The 22,508-nt window shown below is 44.6% G+C and overlaps 1 protein-coding gene and 1 long non-coding RNA gene across 12 annotated transcripts in view; one reads left to right on the forward strand and one right to left on the reverse strand.

Annotated features, from left to right (window-relative positions):
• LOC137517700 (A-kinase anchor protein 7-like) overlaps positions 1-17,119 on the reverse strand; it is a 75,313-nt gene extending 58,194 nt beyond the window's left edge. Inside the window, exons 1-2 of one of the 5 annotated variants that reach the window (XM_068234716.1) lie at positions 17,080-17,119; positions 13,447-13,563 (exon numbers count right to left, since the gene is read on the reverse strand). In XM_068234716.1, the coding sequence (XP_068090817.1) occupies positions 13,447-13,506 (60 nt within the window). In that variant the 5' untranslated portion in view covers positions 13,507-13,563; positions 17,080-17,119. Of the gene's footprint in view, positions 1-12,329; positions 12,413-13,446; positions 13,564-16,113; positions 16,397-17,079 lie in introns of those variants that run through there. The other 4 variants (XM_068234717.1, XM_068234715.1, XM_068234713.1 and 1 more) reach the window with 4 other exon arrangements.
• Positions 17,120-17,140: 21 nt separating this feature from the next.
• Positions 17,141-22,508, forward strand: part of LOC137518842 (uncharacterized) — a 245,463-nt gene continuing 240,095 nt past the window's right edge. For all 7 annotated transcript variants that reach the window (XR_011020904.1, XR_011020905.1, XR_011020907.1 and 4 more), the window contains exon 1: positions 17,141-17,223. This is a non-coding gene — a long non-coding RNA (uncharacterized lncRNA). The remainder of the gene's footprint in view (positions 17,224-22,508) is intronic.

The following is a 22,508-nucleotide window of genomic DNA, read 5'->3' on the forward strand; positions in this document are numbered from 1 at the left end:
TGGCGGAGGCCCGCCTAGTATCTCCCGGATCTCTGGTCCTGGTCGTTTGATGGCACTACCTAGTTTTGCCCAGCCTTTCTAGCCCACCCAGCTTATCTGGATTGCCCGGTTTTTGTCTGGCCTGGTGTGGTCACGTTGCGGCTTACCAGTTCTGCCGGTCCTGCCCCGCTCGGTCTCGCGGCCCTGCTCGGTCCTTCCTTGCCTCGCCCGGTGCTGGTGCCGCGGTCCTGCGGCGGCAGACGGCGGACGGCGGGTGGTTTCACGGCCCCGTAGTTGCCGTGCCTTGCCTGTTTGGTCTGGTCTTGTCTCCCCCGTTCTGTCCGGCTCCTCCTTGTCTGGGTGCTGGCGGGCGTTTGCAGCCTTCTGTTGTTTTCCTCCTCTGGCTTCCCGTCCCTGGCTTTTGGTCCCGGCTTCTGGCGTCCGGTTTCCCCGGCTGGGCGGGGCGGGCGGCGTCTGCTCTGCGTCTGTGTCTGTGTCTGGGGGTCCCTGGGCTGGAGGAGGGGTCAGGCGGGGGGGCGAAGTGGTCTACGGAGGAGGGGGGAGGTTGGCGGTGTGTTGACCCCTCTCCCCGCACGCACGCACCCGGTTGTCTCTCTGACTGTACTCCGCGCCGCACCGTGTTTGATGCTTGATCCCTGGTTTGGTCCCTCCGGTCTTTTCTGATCCACCCTCGGCCTCTGATCTTATCTTCTGGGCTAGTCGGCTCTATTGTCTCTCCCTTGTTTCTGTTTTCTGGAGGCTTGATGGAGGTTTGGTGTAGGCTTGGTGGTGGTGGTGAGCAGCGGTGAGTTGAGTTGAGTTGGGTTGGAGGTGGAGGGGATCGAGGGGACTGAAGTGGGCTGATTCTCTGTGGCTTGTCTCCAGTGTTGGTGGTGGGGCCGCGGAGGCGGCAGGTGGCGGGGTAGGATTTTAGGCTTATGTGGGGTCTATGAGCCTGCGTGTTATTGCGGGCTGCTGCTGCATTTGTTGGGCATATACCAAAAATTCAGTTCAATTTTAATCTAAAAAAAATCAGCATAAAGTTTGCCCAGAACGACTCTCTCAAAAAAGACTCTTAAAGGGCCAAGATACCGGAAGTGGATCTCTACCAGAATTTGATAAGTATAAGTATAAAAGTATCAAAAGTATTTTTGCTCCCTTTCTCTTTACCTCCCTTTACCTCTCTCTATTGATGTATAGTGAATGCAACGTGACAAGTATTTTCACAGCCATGTCTATAATGCTTATAAGGTAGATACTGTAAGAGTGGGAGGGGGCAAGAGTGAGCAGAGGGAGAGACAAGAGGGATAGAGGCACTGGGTGGCGAGGAAACTCTTTTCTTAGTTGAACATTTGTTTGTTACCCTGTATGGCTATTGACTACTTGTATGGTTACTGGAACTAGAAACAGAGTAAAAAACCTCTCTGTTAAAAATAACAATAAGCTGGGCAATTACGGTTTTATACCAAATTTACAATCATCAAATTCAAATATGGCATCGGCGAATAAGAAAAATCCCTGGGCACACCACAAAGACAAACACCCCTGTCTGCTCAGGCTGCTGGCTCTATCACCCCTAAAGACATTTCGACACATTATAAGAAAATTGCTGAATATTGTGAGGGTACTGGTATAAGGCCACCAGTCTGTAAGGGAAAAGATAACCAGGAGTGTATTTCCAAAGAAGTAGCGGATACTCAGCTAGAAAAATGGTTTAAAGGGACTCCGAGCAGTGCAGAAACTATGGAAAGATGCATATCATTTTAAAGCTCTCTTTCTCCTCTTTCCAATGATATATAAACCGCTGCCCTACGCCTTTTAGTTTTCGCTATTTTCACGATTGAATTTGCCGCGGCCGCGATTTCTATCGCGAAAATAAAGAAAACTAAAAGGCGTAGGGCAACGATTTAGGTGTCGCCAGAAAGAGGAGAAAGAGAGCTTTAAAATGATATATATCTTTCCACAGTTACATTGTATTACACAGGCCGACTTTTTCTGCTGAATGGAGCTGCTGACACTGGGAAAAGTGTCCTCCTGTATAATACAAGTAACTATGGTAAGATGGATATCATTTTAAAGCTCTCTTTCTCCTCTTTCTGTCGACACCTAAATTGCCGCACTACGCCTTTTAGTTTTCTTTATTTTCGCGATTGAAATCACGGTTGCGGCAATTTCAATCGCGAAGGGCGTAGGGCGGCGGTTTATATACCATTGGAAAGAGGAGAAAGAGAGCTTTAAAATGATATGCATCTTTACATAGTTTCTGCACTGCTCGGAGTCCCTTTAAAGAAGCCTCATCTTCCTGGCAAGGAATTATGGTAGAGACGATTCAAAGTACAATTAAAAATGTGATAGCTGAAGAGGTTAAACCTCTACAAGAGGCTATAGTACACCTGACGTCAAGGATTGAGTCTTTAGAAGCCAAGGTGGAAAAAAATCAAAAAACTATTGGTACTCATGATAAAGTCCTTGGTGATCAGCAAAAACAACTGCTCTCTCTGGCCAGGGTAGACGATTTGGAAAACAGAGGCAGAAGAAACAACATAAAAATTCGTGGCCTGCCGGCAAATTTGAAGCACGGAGAACTCCCCCACATAATAAATGATATTTTTAAAAATTTGTTAGGTGAAAATGCACCCGACACGATTGAGCTGGATCGGGTACATAAAATAAGCAAAGTTCGTGCCTCTGATAGTGGGAATGTGATGGATGTGATCTGCAGAGTCCATTTTTTTGCCCAAAAAGAAAATATTTTGAGGAAAGCGAGAGAATTGGGCAAGGTGGACTTTAAAGGGCGCAAAATAGAATTATATAATGACTTGTCAGGGAGAAAAATTTTTAGGCGTAGACTATTGAAACCCATCTTAGCCATGGTAACAGAAAAGGGAGGAACCTACTGCTGGGGGTTCCCTCTGTCCCTGACGGTCACAATGGCAAACAGTTCTTATACTTTAAAAGATGGATATCCGATTGCCCCGATGTTAACCAAATTTAATCTACCATCAATAGAGATAAAAGGCTGGGAGATCGGAGATGAGGGAGGAGGCGGGCCTGGGTCCAAAGCAGGAACTACCTAGACCTACTATATTTCTGGTCGGTTGAGGTTGTCTGAGAGACAAGTCTCCATTAATAGTTCACATTTTTTGCGACTTTGGGGACAAAGAACAATGGATCAATGGGAGAGAGGAATGGGGTTGACTGACGTCTCCTTATGTGTGCATGAGTGGGTAAATAAAAGTAAGATGATTGGGTGCTGTATGAGCCTTGGTTTTCGTCCACACCTACCTGTCCACATGGCCTACATCGATAGGCTTCCCTTTTTTATTTCTTGATGTATAGTATAAAAATTGTAACAATAAATGTTAATGGGGCAAATTCTGGGAGCAAAAGAGGTAGGATTTTAAACGAACTTAATAAAAATAATATTGATATTGCTTTCTTACAAGAGACCCATTTCAGAGGTAATTATAATCCGGGTAATCATTATAAAAAATACGACCAATGGATTGTAAATTCAAGAACAACAGGGAAATCCAGAGGGGTAGCAATTGTGATATCTTCCAGAATAAATATTGAGATAGAAGAGATAAAAAAGGATGAGGATGCAAGATTTTTGATAATAGGTAAACTTGACAGTCATCCAATAACGCTGGTCAACATCTATGCCCCCAATGCAGGGCAGAGCCTTTTTATTAGGAGATGTCTAGAGAAGGTTTGGGAACATAAAAAAGGAAGACTGATAATGGGAGGAGATTTCAACATTGCTTTAAACCCCCGAAATAGATTCCTCAAAAAAAAAGTTCAATATAGGAAAAAAGCAATTAGAGTTGTTGGTGAATAAACCTAGAAGTAAAAAAATTGTCGACGTATGGAGAATACATAATCAAGAGGTTTCAGATTATACTTTTTTTTTCACATGTTCATAATACATATTCAAGATTGGATTTTTTTTTGATGGAACAGGATAATCTATTAGACGTTACAGATATTAAGATAGGCTGCATCACATATTCGGACCACGCGCCAGTTTTTATTACAATCCAATGGAATAACAAAATAGGAACAGAATTTAATTGGAAATTAAGTGAGCAATTATTAAAAGAACCCGGGGTCAAAGAAAAAGTTGGAGAACAAATCGACCTCTATTGTAAAGAGAATGAGAACTCAGTTCCATCTCTACGGACAGAGTGGGAATGTTTCAAATGCGTTATTAGGGGCTCTCTAATCAAGCAAGCAAGTAGGATAAAATGGGAAAAAAAGAAACAGTTGGAAAACTTGATGCAGGCCCTAAACGATGCAGAAAAAGATCATAAATCCCTGCCAAATGAATTAAATTTTACAAAGCTGGTTAATATTAGACACTCTTTAAACTCCCTGTTAAATATGGAATGTCGAAATCAATATAAACGGCTGAAACGAGAGTACGCAATTAATATCAATAAGCCAGGCAGAATAATGGCGAGGCTGTTAGATAAAAAGAAAACTTGTAACTATATTGAAAAAATTAAAAATACAGAAGGTAAGTCTTGTTATGACACAGTTTTAATGGGGGACATTTTTGGTAAATATTTCGGCGAGCTATACAATTTAGATACAATGACAACGGCAAGGCAAATAGAAGATTATTTTTATGACTTAAAGCTTCCCCATCTAAGTAGTGAAGAAAAAGATTCAATGGAGACCCCCATTACCACGAAAGAAGTACACGATGCTATTTTAACATTACAGAATAGGAAAAGCCCGGGGCCGGACAGGTACGGAGCAATTTTTTATAAGACCTTCGTAGATAAATTAGCACCAATGCTTGGGGAAATTATGAATGAGGAGAATGGTAAGGAACCATTCACCCGGTTGGGAAATTTGGCAACAATAACATTGATCCTAAAGAAGGGGAAAAATTCAGACGAAAGTCAAAGTTATCGGCCAATTTCAGTGATCAATACAGACGTGAAGATCTATGCGAAGATCCTAACACTCAGGTTGGGAAAGGCCTTGGATAAAATATTAGGCAAGGAACAGGCAGGGTTTAGAAAAGGCCGTCAAATGCGCGATAATATTTTTTCTGCCATTAGTTTCCAACATAGAGTTAAATACGATAAAAACAAAGCAATATTATTAGCAATTGATGCCGAAAAGGCTTTCGATCGTGTATCTAGACCATTTATATTTACTGCCCTTAGGTTTTTTGGTTTTGGAGAGATCATGATAAACAGAATTGTGGGTCTTTATAGAAATCAAGAGGCGAGAGTTAAAATCAATGGGATCTTGTCTAAGCCCTTTTCAATAAATAATTGTGTTAGACAGGGATGCCCCCTTTCTCCCCTCCTATTTAACTTAAGCATGGAAGTGCTGATCTCTATAATACAAAACGATTCAGAGATCTTGGGGTGGAGAATAGGGGATTATGAAAACAAGATCTTGGCATACGCAGACGACTTAGTATTGACATTGACGAATCCGCAGAGTTCACTGGATAAAGTTTGTAACATTTTTGAAGAATTTAGTAGAGTATCGAGTTTTAAAATAAATAATACAAAATCAGTGATTCTGAATATGTGAGTGGGATTGGCTAGAAGGGATAAAAAAAAAATACCACTTTAACTCTACAGAAAAGAAAATTAAATATCTCGGGATTTATATATGTAAAAACGATGAAGAGTTATTTAGGGAGAATTATTTAAAAACTCAAAAAGAATGTATACATCTTTTAACATCTATGGAAAACTCCCCCCTAAATGTTATAGGAAGAATTAATTTTAATAAAATGAAAATTCTCCCCAAGATAATTTTGTCATACAAAACCTTCCTATAGCCGTGCCAAGATCGTGGTTTTCAATGTGGGACTGGTTGTTTGGAGATTTTATTTGGAGGAAAAACAAACATAGGATAGCTTATAAAACTATCAGCCGCTCCAAAGAAATGGGGGGAATGGGTGCCCCTAATATTAATCATTATTATAGGAGCATACAGCTTGACAGATTACTGGACATAAGAATCGCGTCTCCCCATATGTTCTGGTCTCATTATGAGAAAGGGATTATAGACTTTGCCTTGGTTGCATCATGGCATCTAAAGATGGTCAGGAAGATAGCCCAGGAGGTTTTGCATCCTCTACTTGCCCCAACCTTGTGGACCTTCGTGGAACTACTGGAAGCAGGACATGGAAAAAGGCTCCCCCCCCCTAGTAACACTTGGTAATAATCCAAATTTTGAACCAGGTATGAATGTGCAATGGTTTAAAGATACACTATTTGAGCCTGCTACGACACTGGCAGAATTCACAGAGCAAATGATAAAAATAAATGAGAGTAAAGAAAAATGCTTCAAATACCGCCAATTACTAAGTTTTTTTTATAAAATAAGAGGGAAAATCAGTGGGCAGAAGAATCTCTTTGAAGGGTGTTTCTGCTCTGCGGTTAAGAAAGAAAAATCAATATCCCAGTTGTATAATTTTATCGGTGGATATTATGATCCCCCGCTTCCCCCTTTTTGTACAAAATGGGAAATGGAGTTAAAACTGACTTATGCCTTAGATTGGGGAAAGATTTTTAAGAAGATCTGGATATCTAAAATCCCCGCATACCAGTTGATTAATTATAAGCTGGTAGCGAGATGGTACATCTCACCAGCACGACTGGGTAAGATGGGGGCAAATACAAGCGATAAATGTTGGTGATGCCAAGCAGACAGGGGTTCACTCTCCCATATGTGGTGGTCATGCCCTAAAATCCATAGATTTTGGATGGAAATTGAATCTTTCTGTAATAGGGGGAAGCAAAATATCTATGGATTTACAGAACAAAAGGTTATCTTTGGGACGGGGGAAGTCCAGAATTTGACCTATCCAGCTGCGGTAGTGGCAAAAAAATTAATAGCATACAAGTGGAAAGAGGCAGAGGCTCCTATTTTGGCGGACTGGATAGGGGAGATGGAAACATTTTTAGAATTGGAGGAATGGGAAGAAGAAGAAGATACTCAAGATAGCGCTCTAAACAAATGGCGAATAAACTGGTCGGAGATGCTTAGGCAAGAGTAGTAGGAAGTAAGAACAGGGTGTATGTGATGAGGGCCAAGGGTGTTTTCAAATGGAGAATGTATGGAGAATATATGGAGAATGGATGATGGGTGTTGCAAGCTGATTGATGTCAAGTTGCAAGATGAGAGGAAGTTGGGGTAGGGTAGAAAATGTAGGAAGTAGTATAGCTTTATATGGTTTAATAAAGATTTGTAATAAATAGTTTGATAAAATGTAAAATAACCCCCCTTCCTTCCTTTTATACTGATAACCGATGATGACAGCTTAGCCCGACCCAGGAGCATGGCAGTGAAGTTATGTGTTTATTGGTCGGGCAGGTGAATGATCTAAAGTTTAGAAAAAAAAAGAAAAAAAAAAAAAAAGGAAGCATTAGCCATCCTACTTCGATCACGTTTGGGGGGTATAAATATTGGGGATAAAATTGTCCAGCAATCCTTATTCACGGATGACTTTTTTTGTCTGACCCAATCACACAACTCCCAATAGCTCTGCAAATGATCGCAGAAGTAGGCACATTTTCAGGATTTCACTTCAAAAAGTGAGCTCTTACCTCTATCTACTAGAGTGGACACTTCTTTTTGGTCCGATCTCCGGGTTACATTGACTACTACTACTGTAAAATATTTAGGAATCACTTTTTCTAGAGATCCTACCCAATTATACAATCTGAATTTCACTCCACTCATACGTAGTATCAAAGCTCAGCTAGAAAAATGGCAAAATTTACCATTAGGTTTCGCTGGTAGAGTCGCACTGATTAAGATGGTCTCTATGGGTAGGCTTCTTCATCCTTTGCAGACGGTCCCACTCCTCCTGAAACACCGCGATATGACACTTCTTAAATCATTGTGGTCCAAGTTTATATGGACAGGGGGAAAATCTAGAATTTCAAGAATTAAACTAATTCTCCCAAAAATATTAGGGGGCTTAAACCTCCCCTCTATTAGAGAGTATAATCTGGCTTCTCTCCTTCGCCATGTATGACTGGATTACTGGAAACCAATATTGTTCTAATACTAAATTAGAGGCGGAACAAGCCCTTCCCTGGTCATTAGCAGGTCTCCTCCACACTCAATATAAAAACTTACCTATACGGCTGAAGCAAAATGCAATATTTAGAGACACAATTGCAACGTGGAAAGCATTATGTAAAAAATGTTCCCTTCCTTTTTAAATTTTCCAAATATCTACAGATTTGGTGAAATCCCAACTTTCCTGTTAGTATTCAGCAAAAGGAATTTGCAAGATGGGATGACAGGGGTCTCAAAAATGTGGGTAACATGTTTGACATACGAGAGGGCAGATGGTTATCATTTCTAGCATTACGACAAAAATATGGATTACCGTCAAGTGATTTCTTAGCTTATGCACAAATACGTTCAATGGTCTCACAAAATCTTTCCACTCCAAAAACTATTATTAATCCCACTAAATTTGATTTAATCCTAAATCCAGGAAAACCCACTCGATCATTAGCAGAACTCCATCAAGTCTTAAAGGAATTAGATAGCAGAAGCATAGTAGAAAAACCCATGAAAAAATGGGAAGACATCTTACAGGAGGAGGGAGTAGGAGAACACATTTTCAGGAAATATGGTAGTAAGGAAAGTGATTAAAGATGAGAAATGGAGATCACCACATCTTCTACTTATCCATAGAGGCAAATATGCTTTTAATATTAAATACAAGAACCCACCTACTCATTACAGCCCATGGTGCCCTAAACGTAAACTAAAAGATTTATTAGAATGAAAAAATAGATTGCAGCGCTTAGGTTAGGAAATTGTAGAGTATAGGCTGCAAAGAGAAAATGGGCTGGCGTTCCTAGGTCCATCAAAAGAACAAACAAAGCAATGGAGAAAACTCTTGCACCTGGGCCAATGACGGCTAAAAACAATTTATTAGACAAACAATGTCTGACAAGATGGATGTCTGTATCTAAATACACAAGCCCACATAACACACATGCAGCATGTGACCAATAACGCGATCACCAGTTCAAATTGGCCCATTTAGATCAATTGAAAATGGCCATTCCCCAGTGTCCGATTGGTGACCAGACTGCACAGTGCAATTAATGGGCTTCAATAGTGAATAGAAATAAAAAACAAATAATCAGATAAATGATAAAAACAAATAATCAAATGGATATAAATACACGTGGCTTCAAATACCCACACTACAAATTAATATTGAGCTCTGAATAGATAACCTATTGGTGACGTCTCACCATAGGATTCGATTAAAAATACTGATACAGTAGGTCAGGACAGTCAATAATAGACCAGAACCTTTTTCAAAACTTGGAGGAACTTTGTAATTCGTCAGTTTTCGCCTCAACAGATTGAGGCCTTGATGAGGGACTTCATGTGGACTTCCTGGTACTGCCTTGAGGATTTGGGAGATACTTTGGGACCACACAAGGTCTCCTCTAGATGCTAATTTGCAGTAACACATCTTGGAAATTGGGGAGAGGTTTTGGGTGGGACGTGGGTGGGGTTGGGGGTTGTGATTAACCTATTGGGGACCACCGCAGGTTGAATCAACGTCCAGCAGAAGGTGGTACAGCTCTGACCAGACGTTGATTCAACGTCCGCGCTAAAAACCCGTCCCGACGTGATTGTGCGTCATATGACAGCTGGCATCTCCCCTCAGTGATCAGCAGCCATCGCATATGGCTGCTGATCATGTGATCACTACTATCGCCGTCGGATCGTAGTGATCACTTTGACAGCGGCGGCGGCAAGGGGGAAAAGAAGAGGATCCACTCACCTCCCTGCCGTTCCAGCGACGATCGGCGGCCCCCTCTGCTCTGGCCGGCATCTCTGCTCCGTCTGACATCAACGCCGAGTCCCTGCTTGATAACGTCATCAAGCCGCGACCCGACCTGAGCGGCATTTGGAGCGGAGATGCCAGCCGGAGAAGAAGGGGGCTATTGAGGCTCATCGCTGGAGCCTGGAAGGTAAGTGATGGCTGCCAGCTACAGGGGGGACACTTGCCACCGTGGGGTGGGACACTGCCCAGCCAGCCACAGACGGGATCCGGCCGCCCGACCCCCCAAACGCGTGCACCCCCTCCACCGCAAAATGCCCTGGTCCTTAAGGGGGGTTAGACGGCCGGTCCCGAAGGGGTTAAGGAAAATGTAGTTTGCCTCACTATGCAATTGTTCTTTTATGTGCAATTTTTTTTTGTGTCTTCCTCTTGTGAGCAAACTAAATAAAATAAAAAACAAAAAACAAAAAAAATAACTGCAAAGTGGGGTGTGCGTATTTATTCAGCCCCCTTTGGTCTGAGTGCAGTCAGTTGCCCATAGACATTGCCTGATGAGTGCTAATGACTAAATAGAGTGCACCTGTGTGTAATCTAATGTCAGTACAAATACAGCTGCTCTGTGACAGCCTCAGAGGTTGTCTAAGAGAATATTGGGAGTAACACCACCATGAAATACTTAGAACACACCAGACAGGTCAGGGATAAAGTTATTGAGAAATTTAAAGCAGGCTTAGGCTACAAAAAGATTTCCAAAGCCTTGAAAATCCCACAGAGCACTGTTCAAGCGATCATTCAGAAATGGAAGGAGTATGGCCCAACTGTAAACCTACCAAGACAAGGCCGCAAACTCATTGGCTGAACAAGGAGAGCACTGATCAGAAATGCAGTCAAGAGGCCCATGGTGACTCTGGACGAGCTGCAGAGATCTACAGCTCAGGTTGGAGACTCTGTCCATAGGACAACTATTAGTCATGCACTGCACAAAGTTGGCCTTTATGGAAGAGTGGCAAGAGGAAAGCTATTGTTAACAGAAAAGCATAAGAAGTCCCGTTTGCAGTTTGCCACAAGCCATGTGGGGGACACAGCAAACATGTGGAAGAAGGTGCTCTGGTCAGATCAGACCAAAATGGGATTTTTTGGCCAAAATGCAAAACGCTATGTGTGGCGGAAAACTAACACTGCACATCACTCTGAACACACCATCCCCACTGTCAAATATGGTGGTGGCAGCATCATGCTCTGGGGTGCTTCTCTTCAGCAGGGACAGGGAAGCTGGTCAGAGTTGATGGGAAGATGGATGGAGCCAAATACAGGGCAATCTTGGAAGAAAACCTCTTGGAGCCTGCAAAATATTTGAGACTGGGGAGGAGGTTAACCTTCCAGCAGGACAACGACCCTAAACATAAAGCCAGGGCAACAATGGAATGGTTTAAAACATAACATATCCATGTGTTAGAATGGCCCAGTCAAAGTCCAGATCTAAATCCAATCGAGAATCTGTGGCAAGATTTGAAAACTGCTGTTCTCAAATGCTGTCCATCTAATCTGACTGAGCTGGAGCTGTTTTGCAAAGAAGAATGGGTAAGGATTTCAGTCTCTAGATGTGCAAAGCTGGTAGAGACATACCCTAAACGACTGGCAGCTGTAATTGCAGCAAAAGGTGGTTCTACAAATTATTGACTCAGGGGGCTGAATATTTACGCACACCCCACTTTGCAGTTCATTTTTTTTCCCCAATGTTTGGAGTCATGTATTATTTTCGTTCCACATGTACACCACTTTGTATTGGTCTTTCACGTGTAATTCCAATAGAATGGATTCATGTTTGTGGCAGTATTATGACAAAATATGGAAAAATTCGGGGGGGGGGGGGGGCGGCAGGGGGGAGGGTTGCGTAAATACTTTTTCAAGCCACTGTAGGTAGTCTGATTAGCCCCTGTGTAAAGGTAGCCGAATTAGCACCTTAAAATACACGTATCCAGATTATCCCACATTTACAGGTCAGATTAGCGCCTTCCCAAAAAAAATATAGATAGCCAGATATTAGACCCCCGTGTACAGCCAAATTAGCCCACATATATAGGTAGCTGTCAGGATCATCACCAACCTTCACCTGCTGGTGGCAGTATGCCTATGAACTGTGGTGAACTCCCGCTGCCTACCAGTCCTCTTCAGTCTTTGAACTAGTTACGCCTCAGCTGTTCCCATTTAGCATGGGATTCATTTGTCAGCAGATGATGCCTGCCTATTTAAGAGCATGTTTACGGCCTTGCCAGATTATTTGGCTGCTTGTGACTAGTCCTGCTAGATACTGCAGAACCCTGTACCTGTACACTGTTCCTGTCCTGATTTGTTTTATTTACTTAACTGCTGATTTATGTACTGCACTGCTCTGTGTAATGCTGTGTATATTTGTACTTACTGCTCACCAGATTATTAGTCAGTTAGCATTGTTGTTTGCTAGTGTTGTGGTGTGGGGCTTGCTGAGATTTGTGGTACCATTCATACTTGCAGTATTCTCATTTGTAAATAGTGCACTCACCTTAAATAACTTTACTTTGTGTCTGGTCTGCAATATGTTTCTGCAAAATGTGGTTATCTGCTTGTCCATGCAGACATTCAGCAATCTGTCTGCGCTATCCATGATATTAACCATATTAGTCCCCCATGATCAGTTATAGAGATGGCCTGAACGGTTCGCCTGGCGGGTAGTTCGCACAAATTTTCGCTGTTTACGTCCGCGGTGAATAGCAAATTTTTATGCGCATTCACCCCACTTCCTATGCTTATCTTTGGGTTAAACTTTCACCCTCTACATCACATTCAGCAGACACATGGCAGCCAATCAGGCTGCACTACCTCCTGAACCCCCCCCCCCCCTCCCCTTTATAAAAGGCAGCAGCGTACGCCAGGTTCTCACTGTCTGCTGCCTGCTTAGTGAGAGAAGGGAGAGACATTGCTGCAGAGAAAGGGAAAGCGTTAGTTAGGCTTGTTAGTTTGCTCCTCGCTGAAATTTGTTGCTGAAAGCACCCCAAAACAGCTCTTTTGAGAGCCAATATTCTTCTGGTGTGTTTGTGTGTGTGAGTGTGTGCGACACAGACGCATAGATACAGCACTGTCGCAGCTGGCCCTCGCTTGCTGACACACTATTACCACCAGTGCATTTCTTCCCACTCTGTGTGATTTATCTTACTAAAGCATAGCGCTCTTTGTGGATGACACTGCATAGATATAGCCCACAGACAGTTGCTGGCTATTTGGCATTTGTAGTCCCACTGACTGACTGAACATTGTATTAGACCAGTGCATATCTTTCCACTGCATCTGTGGGACTGCACACTTTTAGAGCAGTGCATACCTTTCCACTGCATCTGTGTGACTGCACACTGTATTAGACCAGTGGATATCTCTCTGTGTGTGTTAAGGTACACAGCCCAGTGATACACACACACAGTTGCTGTGTATTTGACACTGATTGTGTGCCTCTTTGTGATTACACACACTGTCTACCACTATTGAATATTGTTAGTAGTACTGCATACCCCCAATATGGCAAAAATAACAGGCAAAGGCAGGCCACCCCGCAGGTATTTTTGAGGTCATGCTGGCATGATTTCGTGCAGCCCTCATCCAAAGTACAGTGTTCAGAAGGCACGTACCCTCTCAACCCCCAAGATTCTGAGGGTGTGGTTGACTGGCTTAAAAACAGTGCACCACATCTTCTACAGCTTCCGCACAGAACCTCCTTGCCGCACCGTCCTCCTCCTGCTCAGCTTCTGGTTTCACACAAAAACAAACACTACTACCATTAGCAACCCAGCTGCTCCACTTGATGTGTCAGAGGAGTGAATCACACATGATGCATTTAGTGATACATTTGGGGTCATCCAGCCAACATGCCCTTTAACGCCTGCTGTTGCCACCACCCGAATGCCGACATTCCAAAGCTCACCAGTGTGGCATTTTTTGTGTGCCTCCAATACCAGCAATGCCATCTGCAAGCTCTCCCAAAAGAAATTGAGTTGTGGGAAGCCCAACACCCAACTAGGGACAACTGCTTTGCGAAGGCACCTGATCGCAAAACACAAACACCAATGGTATGCACACTTTAATAAAAGCAGCACACAAATATAAACAGCCTTTGTTTGCAGCGGTGCGCGTTAAACAGTGAGTTTGGTCTGTCAGTGCGAAGCAGCACACTACGTACACTACCTGATCGATGTATACACACGCAAGATGTTGTAAAGCATTTATGCCTCCAATTTAGCATTGCAATGTGATTTCTTCCCTTTAGGGATTAGAACCCTGCTCTCCGTCAAATACGTAATTTACCCAGTAACTTTTGGCATGCATCGCATTTCGCCATAACCCCCCCCCCCCCCCCCCCCCCCCATGTGTTAAACCCCTTGAAACCACTTTTCCATCACTTTTGTGGCCAGAAACTATTTTTGTAGTTTTTAAAATTCGCCTGTCCTTTGAAGTCTATTGCGGTTCTCAAAGTTCGCAATCTCTAATCAGTTAGCAAGGTTAACCCCTCCCCCAAATATAGATGTCCAGATCAGCACTCCCAAATATAAGTAACCATAACCAGAATGTACACAGAAAGCGACTCAAGTTACTTGTCATTTAAGTATAAGTAAAACTACTGCCAAATAGCAAACCCAGAACTGTTTGTATATTTAAAGCTGCAACCATGCTATATATCGAGTCATCTCAACTTGTAGTCCAGATTTTTCAGGCTGTTTGGCTGCATGCATGTGGAATGGGCAGGGGGTACATTTGGGCATCAGGTGAAGCTGCTAGTAGAATATCAGCAGTACAGCCAATATTCTACCAAGGATTTTATCTCATCCTACACTAATCCTGCACCCAGCAACTCCTTAAAGGACTCCTGAGGTGAAAATGTAAATCTATCTTTACTTACCTGTGGCTCCTTCCAGCCCTTAAAGAGAACCCGAGGTGTGTTTAAAGAATGTTATCTGCATACAGAGGCTGGATCTGCCTATACAGCCCAGCCTCTGTTGCTATCCCAAACCCCACTAAGGTCCCCCTGCACTCTGCAATCCCTGATAAATCACAGCCGTGCTGTGCGGCTGTGTTTACATCTGTAGTGTCAGTCTCAGCTGCTCCCCCGCCTCCTGCATAGCTCCTGTCCCTGCCCCGTCCCTTCCCTCCAATCAGCAGGGAGGGAAGGGATGCAGGCGGGGACTGGAGTTCTGCAGGAGGCGGGGAGAGCAGCAGACTGACACTATAGAGATAAACACAGCCAGCTCTGACAAGCTGTTTGTCAGCAGCGTGGCTGTGATTTATGAGGGATAGCAGAGTGCAGGGGGACCTTAGGGGGGTTTGGGAAAGCAACAGAGGCTGGGCTGTATAGGCAGATCCAGCCTCTGTATGCAGATAATATTCTTCAAACCCACCTCGGGTTCTCTTTAAAAGCCTTCTGGGTCTCTCCCCGCAGCTCTGATGCTCCCCTCACTACTGTGCAGCTGCAGTACCTGCCCAATAACATGGGCATGCCTGCACATGCGCAGAAGAGCCTTACGAGCCGACAGCAAGGAGCACTGAAGCTGTAGGGAGGGACCCAGAAGACTTCTAGGGGCTGGAAGAAGCCACAGGTAAGTAAAGATAGATTTAAAATGTTCACCTAGTTTGTCCTTTAATATAGCCACTACTGAAAACACTACGCTTAGCACTACCCATCCCTGCTTAACAAATCTGGGCATCAGCTATCGCCGCCGCTCATACAATTTACCAAATTACTTGACTCGTATTGGGATTTCTCTCCGTTGGGCTCTATGAAAGTGAACTTGAGAAATATAAGGCAACAAAATCTTAAGAAAATGAAGACAAGACAAATATTTATATTGGACTTTTTTTTTCCTGGCTGACTCAAAGCACTTGAACTGCAGCCACTAGGGTCTGCTCAGTAGGCAGTAGCAGTGTTAGGGAGTCTAGCCCAAGGACTCCTTACTAAATAGGTCCTGGCTTACTGAACAGGGAGAGCTGAGTTTCAAACTCAGGTTGCCTGTGTGTGATAATTGTAGAATCTATATAGGATAGGATGGTACAATAAAGTTGCTTTGCAGGGCAATCAACCAATAGGGCCTGTGGAGAATAAACATCTCCACGCAGTACCAACAGGTCACTCTGTGTTTGTTGATTGCTGTCTTTAAAAATCAGATATGATCTTTCCCGCTCAAAGGGTACTGGCAGGAAGCCACCCCCAAAAAAGGAGGGAATAGAATACAACATGAGAGAGAGGCACCCAGGATAAATAAAACACATTAAAAACGAGAAAAACTAAAAATGGAGAGGTAACTTACCTCAGAGATGGCACTAGTTATGGAAAAATAAAAGTTTATTTGCACTAGGAAGTCATTTAAGAATGCCAGACCTTTCACGTTCCAGAGGTGCTCAATGCACAACTTTTGCATAGAGCTGGCTCTGACTTTGGCCCGATGAAGCGAGCCAAACGTGCTAACGAAAAATGTTGCCAGTGCAAGTGCAAAACTAGTTGTCAATATGCCATGCACCAGGTTGGACAAAGGGACAATATGTTCCAATAATAGCAATCTTGCAGTGCTTCCTAACTTAAAGTACCCCTGACTTTGTTCCCTCCCCCCCTCGATACTTTTAATATGTTTTGTTACTCATCACAGTATCATAGTCACACAGCATCCTCCCGACCCCCCCCCCCCCCCCTTCCCGTGCCCCCTGTAGCCCCCATTATGCTCAGTCGTAATCTTAGACTGAGCAGAACGTCGAATATGTGCGAAGAGGAAGTGGCAGTTCTTCCTCCCCTCTGCCTGTTCATAATTCAGCCCCTGCACTTGCTGCTATAATTCCCCTCATTATTCTCTGCACACAGCGCGCAGACGAGCTGCACTTTGTGCAATCTTGTGGTATTTGAGTTTGGATATTCTTCCGACCTGAATTACCGTAAGCCCACACACAGCACAGCTCCTGTGCACGCTATGTGTAGTGAATAGTTTGTAAAACTCTAGTAGCGAGTGGAGGGGGAGGGGCTAAGAACTGGTAAGAGGGGAGTACGACCTGCCACTTCCTCCCCGCACATATTTGATGTCAGAGTGGGGCTGCAGGGGGTGCTGGAGGAGGGAGGATGGTACTGTGTGCTAGTCACACAGCACCAGGAGCAGGGCCGTTTCTTGCCCCGTTCAGCCGGTTCTGCTGAACGGGGCGCCGATGAGTGACAGATTGGGGGGCGCCAGGCCGTCCCTGTGGCCGCCGCCACTGCTCCCCCTCCCTCCCTCCTGGCGCCTCACTCAGACCTCGATCAGGCGGCGACCAATCGTGCGGGCGCTAGGACCCAGCGCCCGCACTATGCGGAAGTGACATCACTTCCGCATATAGAGCGGTTGCGTCCGGCGCCCGCCGGTACTGGTCGGGTCGCCGCTGATCCTGAGGTCTGCAAGGTAAGGGGGGAGCGGGAGCGGCGGCTGGGGGCTCCCTGTCACTTACTGCTCAAACGGGCTCCCTGTCACTCACTTCCTAAAGGTACTCCCTGTCACTCACTTCCTAAAGGGCTCCCTGTCACTCACTTCCTAAAGGGGCTCCCTGTCACTCACTTCCTAAAGGTACTCCCTGTCACTCACTTCCTAAAGGGGCTCCCTGTCACTCACTTCCTAAAGGTACTCCCTGTCACTCACTTCCTAAAGGGGCTCCCTGTCACTCACTTCCTAAAGGGGCTCCCTGTCACTCACTTCCTAAAGGTACTCCTGTCACTCACTTCCTAAAGGGGCTCCCTGTCACTCACTTCCTAAAGGTACTCCCCTGTCACTCACTTCCTAAAGGGGCTCCCTGTCACTCACTTCCTAAAGGGGCTCCCTGTCACTCACTTCCTAAAGGTGCTCCCTGTCACTCACTTCCTAAAGGGGCTCCCTGTCACTCACTTCCTAAAGGGGCTCCCTGTCACTCACTCACTTCCTAAAGGGGCTCCCTGTCACTCACTCACTTCCTAAAGGGGCTCCCTGTCACTCACTCACTTCCTAAAGGGGCTCCCTGTCACTCACTCACTTCCTAAAGGGGCTCCCTGTCACTCACTCACTTCCTAAAGGGGCTCCCTGTCACTCACTCACTTCCTAAAGGGGCTCCCTGTCACTCACTTCCTAAAGGGGGCTCCCTGTCACTCACTTCCTAAAGGGGCTCCCTGTCACTCACTGCCTAAAGGGGCTCCCTGTCACTCACTGCCTAAAGGGGCTCCCTGTCACTCACTGCCTAAAGGGGCTCCCTGTCACTCACCTGCCTAAAGGGGCTCCCTGTCACTCACTGCCTAAAGGGGCTCCCTGTCACTCACTGCCTAATGGGGGTCCAGGCTGGCTACATGTACTGGGGAAACTGGCTGTTTGTCATTATGTGCATTTACTGGTGAAAAGCTGTCTCTTATTATGTGCATTTACTGGTGAAAAGCAGTCTCTTATTATGTGCATTTACTGGTAAAAAGCAGTCTCTTATTATGTGCATTTACTGGTGAAAAGCTGTCTCTTATGTGCATTTACTGGTGAAAAGCGGTCTCTTATGTGCATTTACTGGTGAAAAGCGGTCTCTTATGTGCATTTACTGGTGAAAAGCGGTCTCTTATTATGTGCATTTACTGGTGAAACGCTGTCTCTTATGTGCATTTAGTGGGGAAATTTTGTCAGTAAAAATAATCTTTTCTCAGTAAATTTTTAGGTATTTGTCAGTAAAAAATAACGTGAAAGGTTGGCAACACTGGCAGGCTGCGCGGCGCAACGGGAAAGATACAGGCAGCCCACCTCACGCTTGGGCTTGGCGGGGGGAGGAGCCGACGACAGCGAGCGAGAGTACGGTGGCCGCAGGCAGCCATAAATACGCAGTGTGTGACTGCGTCGCACTCGCAGAGCCTCTCAACCTGAGTCAGTCCAGAGACTAGCAGACTGCCAGGCAGTCAAAGCCAGCCAGGAGCAAGCCATGGAAGAGGGGTAGGAATGGGGTACCACATGCATGCGTAAAGAGGTGGAAGGTGTGGGTGTGATTAGGCAGGACATGGTGTGGTTATGTGGTTGGGCGCGGTTAATTTAACCACTCCCATAGGCGCCAGAGAAAATCTTGCTGCCAGGTGCCAGGCACCCCAGGCTCACCCCTGTGTGCAGCAGCAGTGTGCGGCGGAGCCCAGCCCCAGAAGGTGGAGTCTTTTTGGCCAGTTGGACTCGGGCTCCTTGCTGCCACTGCTGCTAGTGGGTGCCTTGGCCCTTGCTGCCGCTGCCCGCTAGCACCTCCATGGTCCCCTGCCCGGACCCCCACCGTTCCTGGCCCGGCGCCTTCTTCCAGTTCCACCTGCCATGAGATGGACCTCATGGTAAGTAGGCAGTAAGGCAGGCAGTCTATGTACAGCACTGCCTCTCTCTTTCTGATGTGGCTGCTGGGGGAGGGGGGCGCTCTTTTTGCCCTGGGCTGGTGGTCAGAACCCACCATGGTGATGGTCTAACAGTGTGACTCCCTGGCTGGGGGTAGGGGGGCACTCTTTTTGCTCTGGGCTGGTGGTCAGAGTCTGACCACCAACCAGCCCAGGGCAAAAAGAGTACCCCCCTTCCCCAGCCAGGGAGTCACAGTCAGACCATGGTGGGCTCTGACCACCAGCCCAGGGCAAAAAGAGCACCCCCCCTACCACCCACAGCCAGGGAGTCAAAGTCAGACCATGGTGGTCTGACGGTCAAACCACCATGGTCTGACTGTGACTCCCTGGCTAGGGGGGGAGAGGGTCACACTTTTTTTCCCTGGACAGGTGGTCAGACCACCATACTGTGACTCCCTGGCTAGGGGGCGGAGGGGGTCACTCTTTTTTTCCCTGGGCAGGTGGTCAGACGCAGAGTAAAAAAATTAAAAATAAAATAAAAATGGTGAGTTGGTTTCAAGAAGCCTTTTGACATGATTTCACTTAGCAGCTTTGATTGGGGGGGGGGGGGGGGGGGGGGGGGGGGGGCAATTTTTTGACTCTCGAACTGGGTGAAATTTAGCCTAGAAACTGCCCTGACCAGGAGCAAAACATATTAAAAGTGTCGGGGACCAGGTCAGGGGTACTTTAAGAGGATACCCGGTTTTGCAACTCCTACAAAAACCCATTTACTGTACATATAGAGCTGCATGCATTTTTTTCCCTAAAGCTCTATCCGTGCAACGAAAGTAGTCCTGGGCACATAATTTAAGCATAAAAAAAAAAGACTTGCATGGTTCTATCAAACATCCTAAAATGAAAATTAATTCCATTGCCTCTTTGGATATGTCCTGGAAGTAATAACTTGTCAGTAACTAAGAAGGCAACGCAGTCATTTCTTTCAAGTGCAGGGCATATTATTGACTTGCATGCATCGGACACTTTTCAACACAACACACATATACATCTCATTAGGTATTACATTGTGGTAGCAGACAAGGACAAGAAGACAGCACTGGTGATAGACATAATAGTGCCAAGTAAAGGCAACATCAAGGAGGAAGAGGAGTATGAGAACTAGATGAGACAAGGGCCTAAAGGATATAGAGGAGGTTAGGAAAGTAAAGGTCAAAGTAACCCTACTACTAGGCCAGTACTGGTCCCATCTAGTGGCTCATACACACATCAGACTATAGTCTTTAGAAAATGAAAGATCACAGACCAATCTTACCACCCTTCATGTAGTATGAGACTGAGCCATACCTACACAGTCTATTCTATGGAGCTGAACTCCCCATCAGAAAAAAATATTTGCAAGATGCTGCACACAAACATGCTGCACACACTCAAAAGATCTGTAGCTGCAAAAGATCTGTTCCTGCCAAAAATCCATTCCTGCAAATTGCAATGATAGTCTATGAGATCTGCAGATCATCACACACACATGATTTAACTGACATTCATCTGCAGATCAGATCCACCAGGATGGATTTTCAGATCTGCGGATGATTGCTTGATCTGCAGATGAATGTCAGTTAAATTGTGTGTGTATGATGATCTGCAGATCTCATAGACTATCATTGCAATTTGCAGGAACGGATCTTTGGCAGGAACAGATCTTTTGCAGTTACTGATCTTTTGTGTCTGTACAGCATCTGTGTGTGCAGGATCTTGCAAAGATTTTTTTCTGATGTGGAGTTCAGCTCCATAGAAAAGACTGTGTAGAGTATGGCTCTCATACTACATCACCAGAGTCTGCTTTATGTCATGTTGAGGATTCTATTGATCTTATCAATTTAGATAGGATGCCTGGGAAAGCCTCCTCAGTAACAGTTAAGGCATCTAATTACATTTATGTTTGCTAAAGAATGTTTCTCCTCTGTATGTCAGTGTATATAAGCTGTGTTTTTCAGTTCTGGTCAGGAACCAGTCCGACGAAGGCTTTTTATAAGTCGAAAGCTCACTGTTTATCCATCTCTAAGTTAGCCAATAAATGGTATCATCCTGATTCAAAACTTCTTGTTGATACTACATGAAGGGTGGTAAGATTGGTCTGTGATCTTTCATTTTCCAAAGACTATAGTCTGATGTGTGTATGAGCCTTAGGACTGTGACTCCTAAGCTGGGAGAGTGGCTCCAACAGATCCCAAGAACAACGTATAAAGTCCCAGTCCAGAAGAGTGCAGTGCTAGAAACAGCGAAGATGCTGTAAAGAATGCTCAGGGTCCAGCTTCAAGGAAAAAAATAATACCCACATGAGACATGCAAAGTATAAATACATACTCTGTATTATGGCACTTCATAAAGAAGTGTTATAATCACCACTGGCAATGTAGTGTAATAACTCATGTCAGAGTTCATATAATATATATATGTAAAAATTACTTTTTTTTTTAATCAAAAGTTTAGATAACCACAACTTGTTTTTACATTAAAAGTTACCTTTCCAAGCTTCAAAGCAAAGCGGGTTTGTGTTTTGTTGGCCCATTCATAGGAATGTATTGCCAAATGTAAAGTTCTGTTCTCACTTACAAACTCACTTTGTTTTGGCTTCAGCCAGGGCCTATTTTTAAGGCTGTTCTATGATGAATTACATGAAGTAAAATAAAGCTTCCATAATACAGGAGTGAACTTTTTAGACCATTTCTTAAAAAGAAAAAAAAGAGAGAAGTTGAAGCCTGGAGCTAAAGAGGACAGCAAATGAATTAATAATGGCTATGGACAGTTTTATAGTTCTACAGGAAGTCTGCCGAAACTGGATTTATTCAGGCTTAGAAAAGATTATTCACGCAATATATTCAGCCTGGCCAATATAGGAAAGGCAGACATAATTTGCTAATGATACTCGTTCAGGAGCTTTCACCAAAAATGTTAGGGTGACGGAGGGGCAGCGGAAGAAAACTCGAGCTTTCAACCACTACTAGAACCATTGCTCAGGGTCTTTTTAATACCTTTATAAGGACACATAAAAGTCAAATCAAAGATAGCGTTATTGGCATGACCAAACTTCAATACAGGCATTGTCAAAGCGGGGGGAATGGGGGGACATGGGATGGGGTAGGGGTAAAGTAGGTTAGCCGTTCATGGACATTTTTGGGGATTACAGTTCCTCTATGCTCCTCTCACACATTTAACATCAACAACATTACTCTGGAAAACTGGTGTTAGCTAGTATCATGATTTATCTCAAGTTAGGAACAGAAACTCAAAAACAAAAATGCATGCAAAGGAAGTGTATTGGTGGCGGCCAGTGTAGCGGTGGCCGATTGTCCACTCACTAATTAAAATTAGTCAATTTCCTGCCAG

Source organism: Hyperolius riggenbachi, chromosome 5 (assembly GCF_040937935.1).
Source record: "Hyperolius riggenbachi isolate aHypRig1 chromosome 5, aHypRig1.pri, whole genome shotgun sequence".
Lineage (NCBI taxonomy): Eukaryota > Metazoa > Chordata > Amphibia > Anura > Hyperoliidae > Hyperolius > Hyperolius riggenbachi.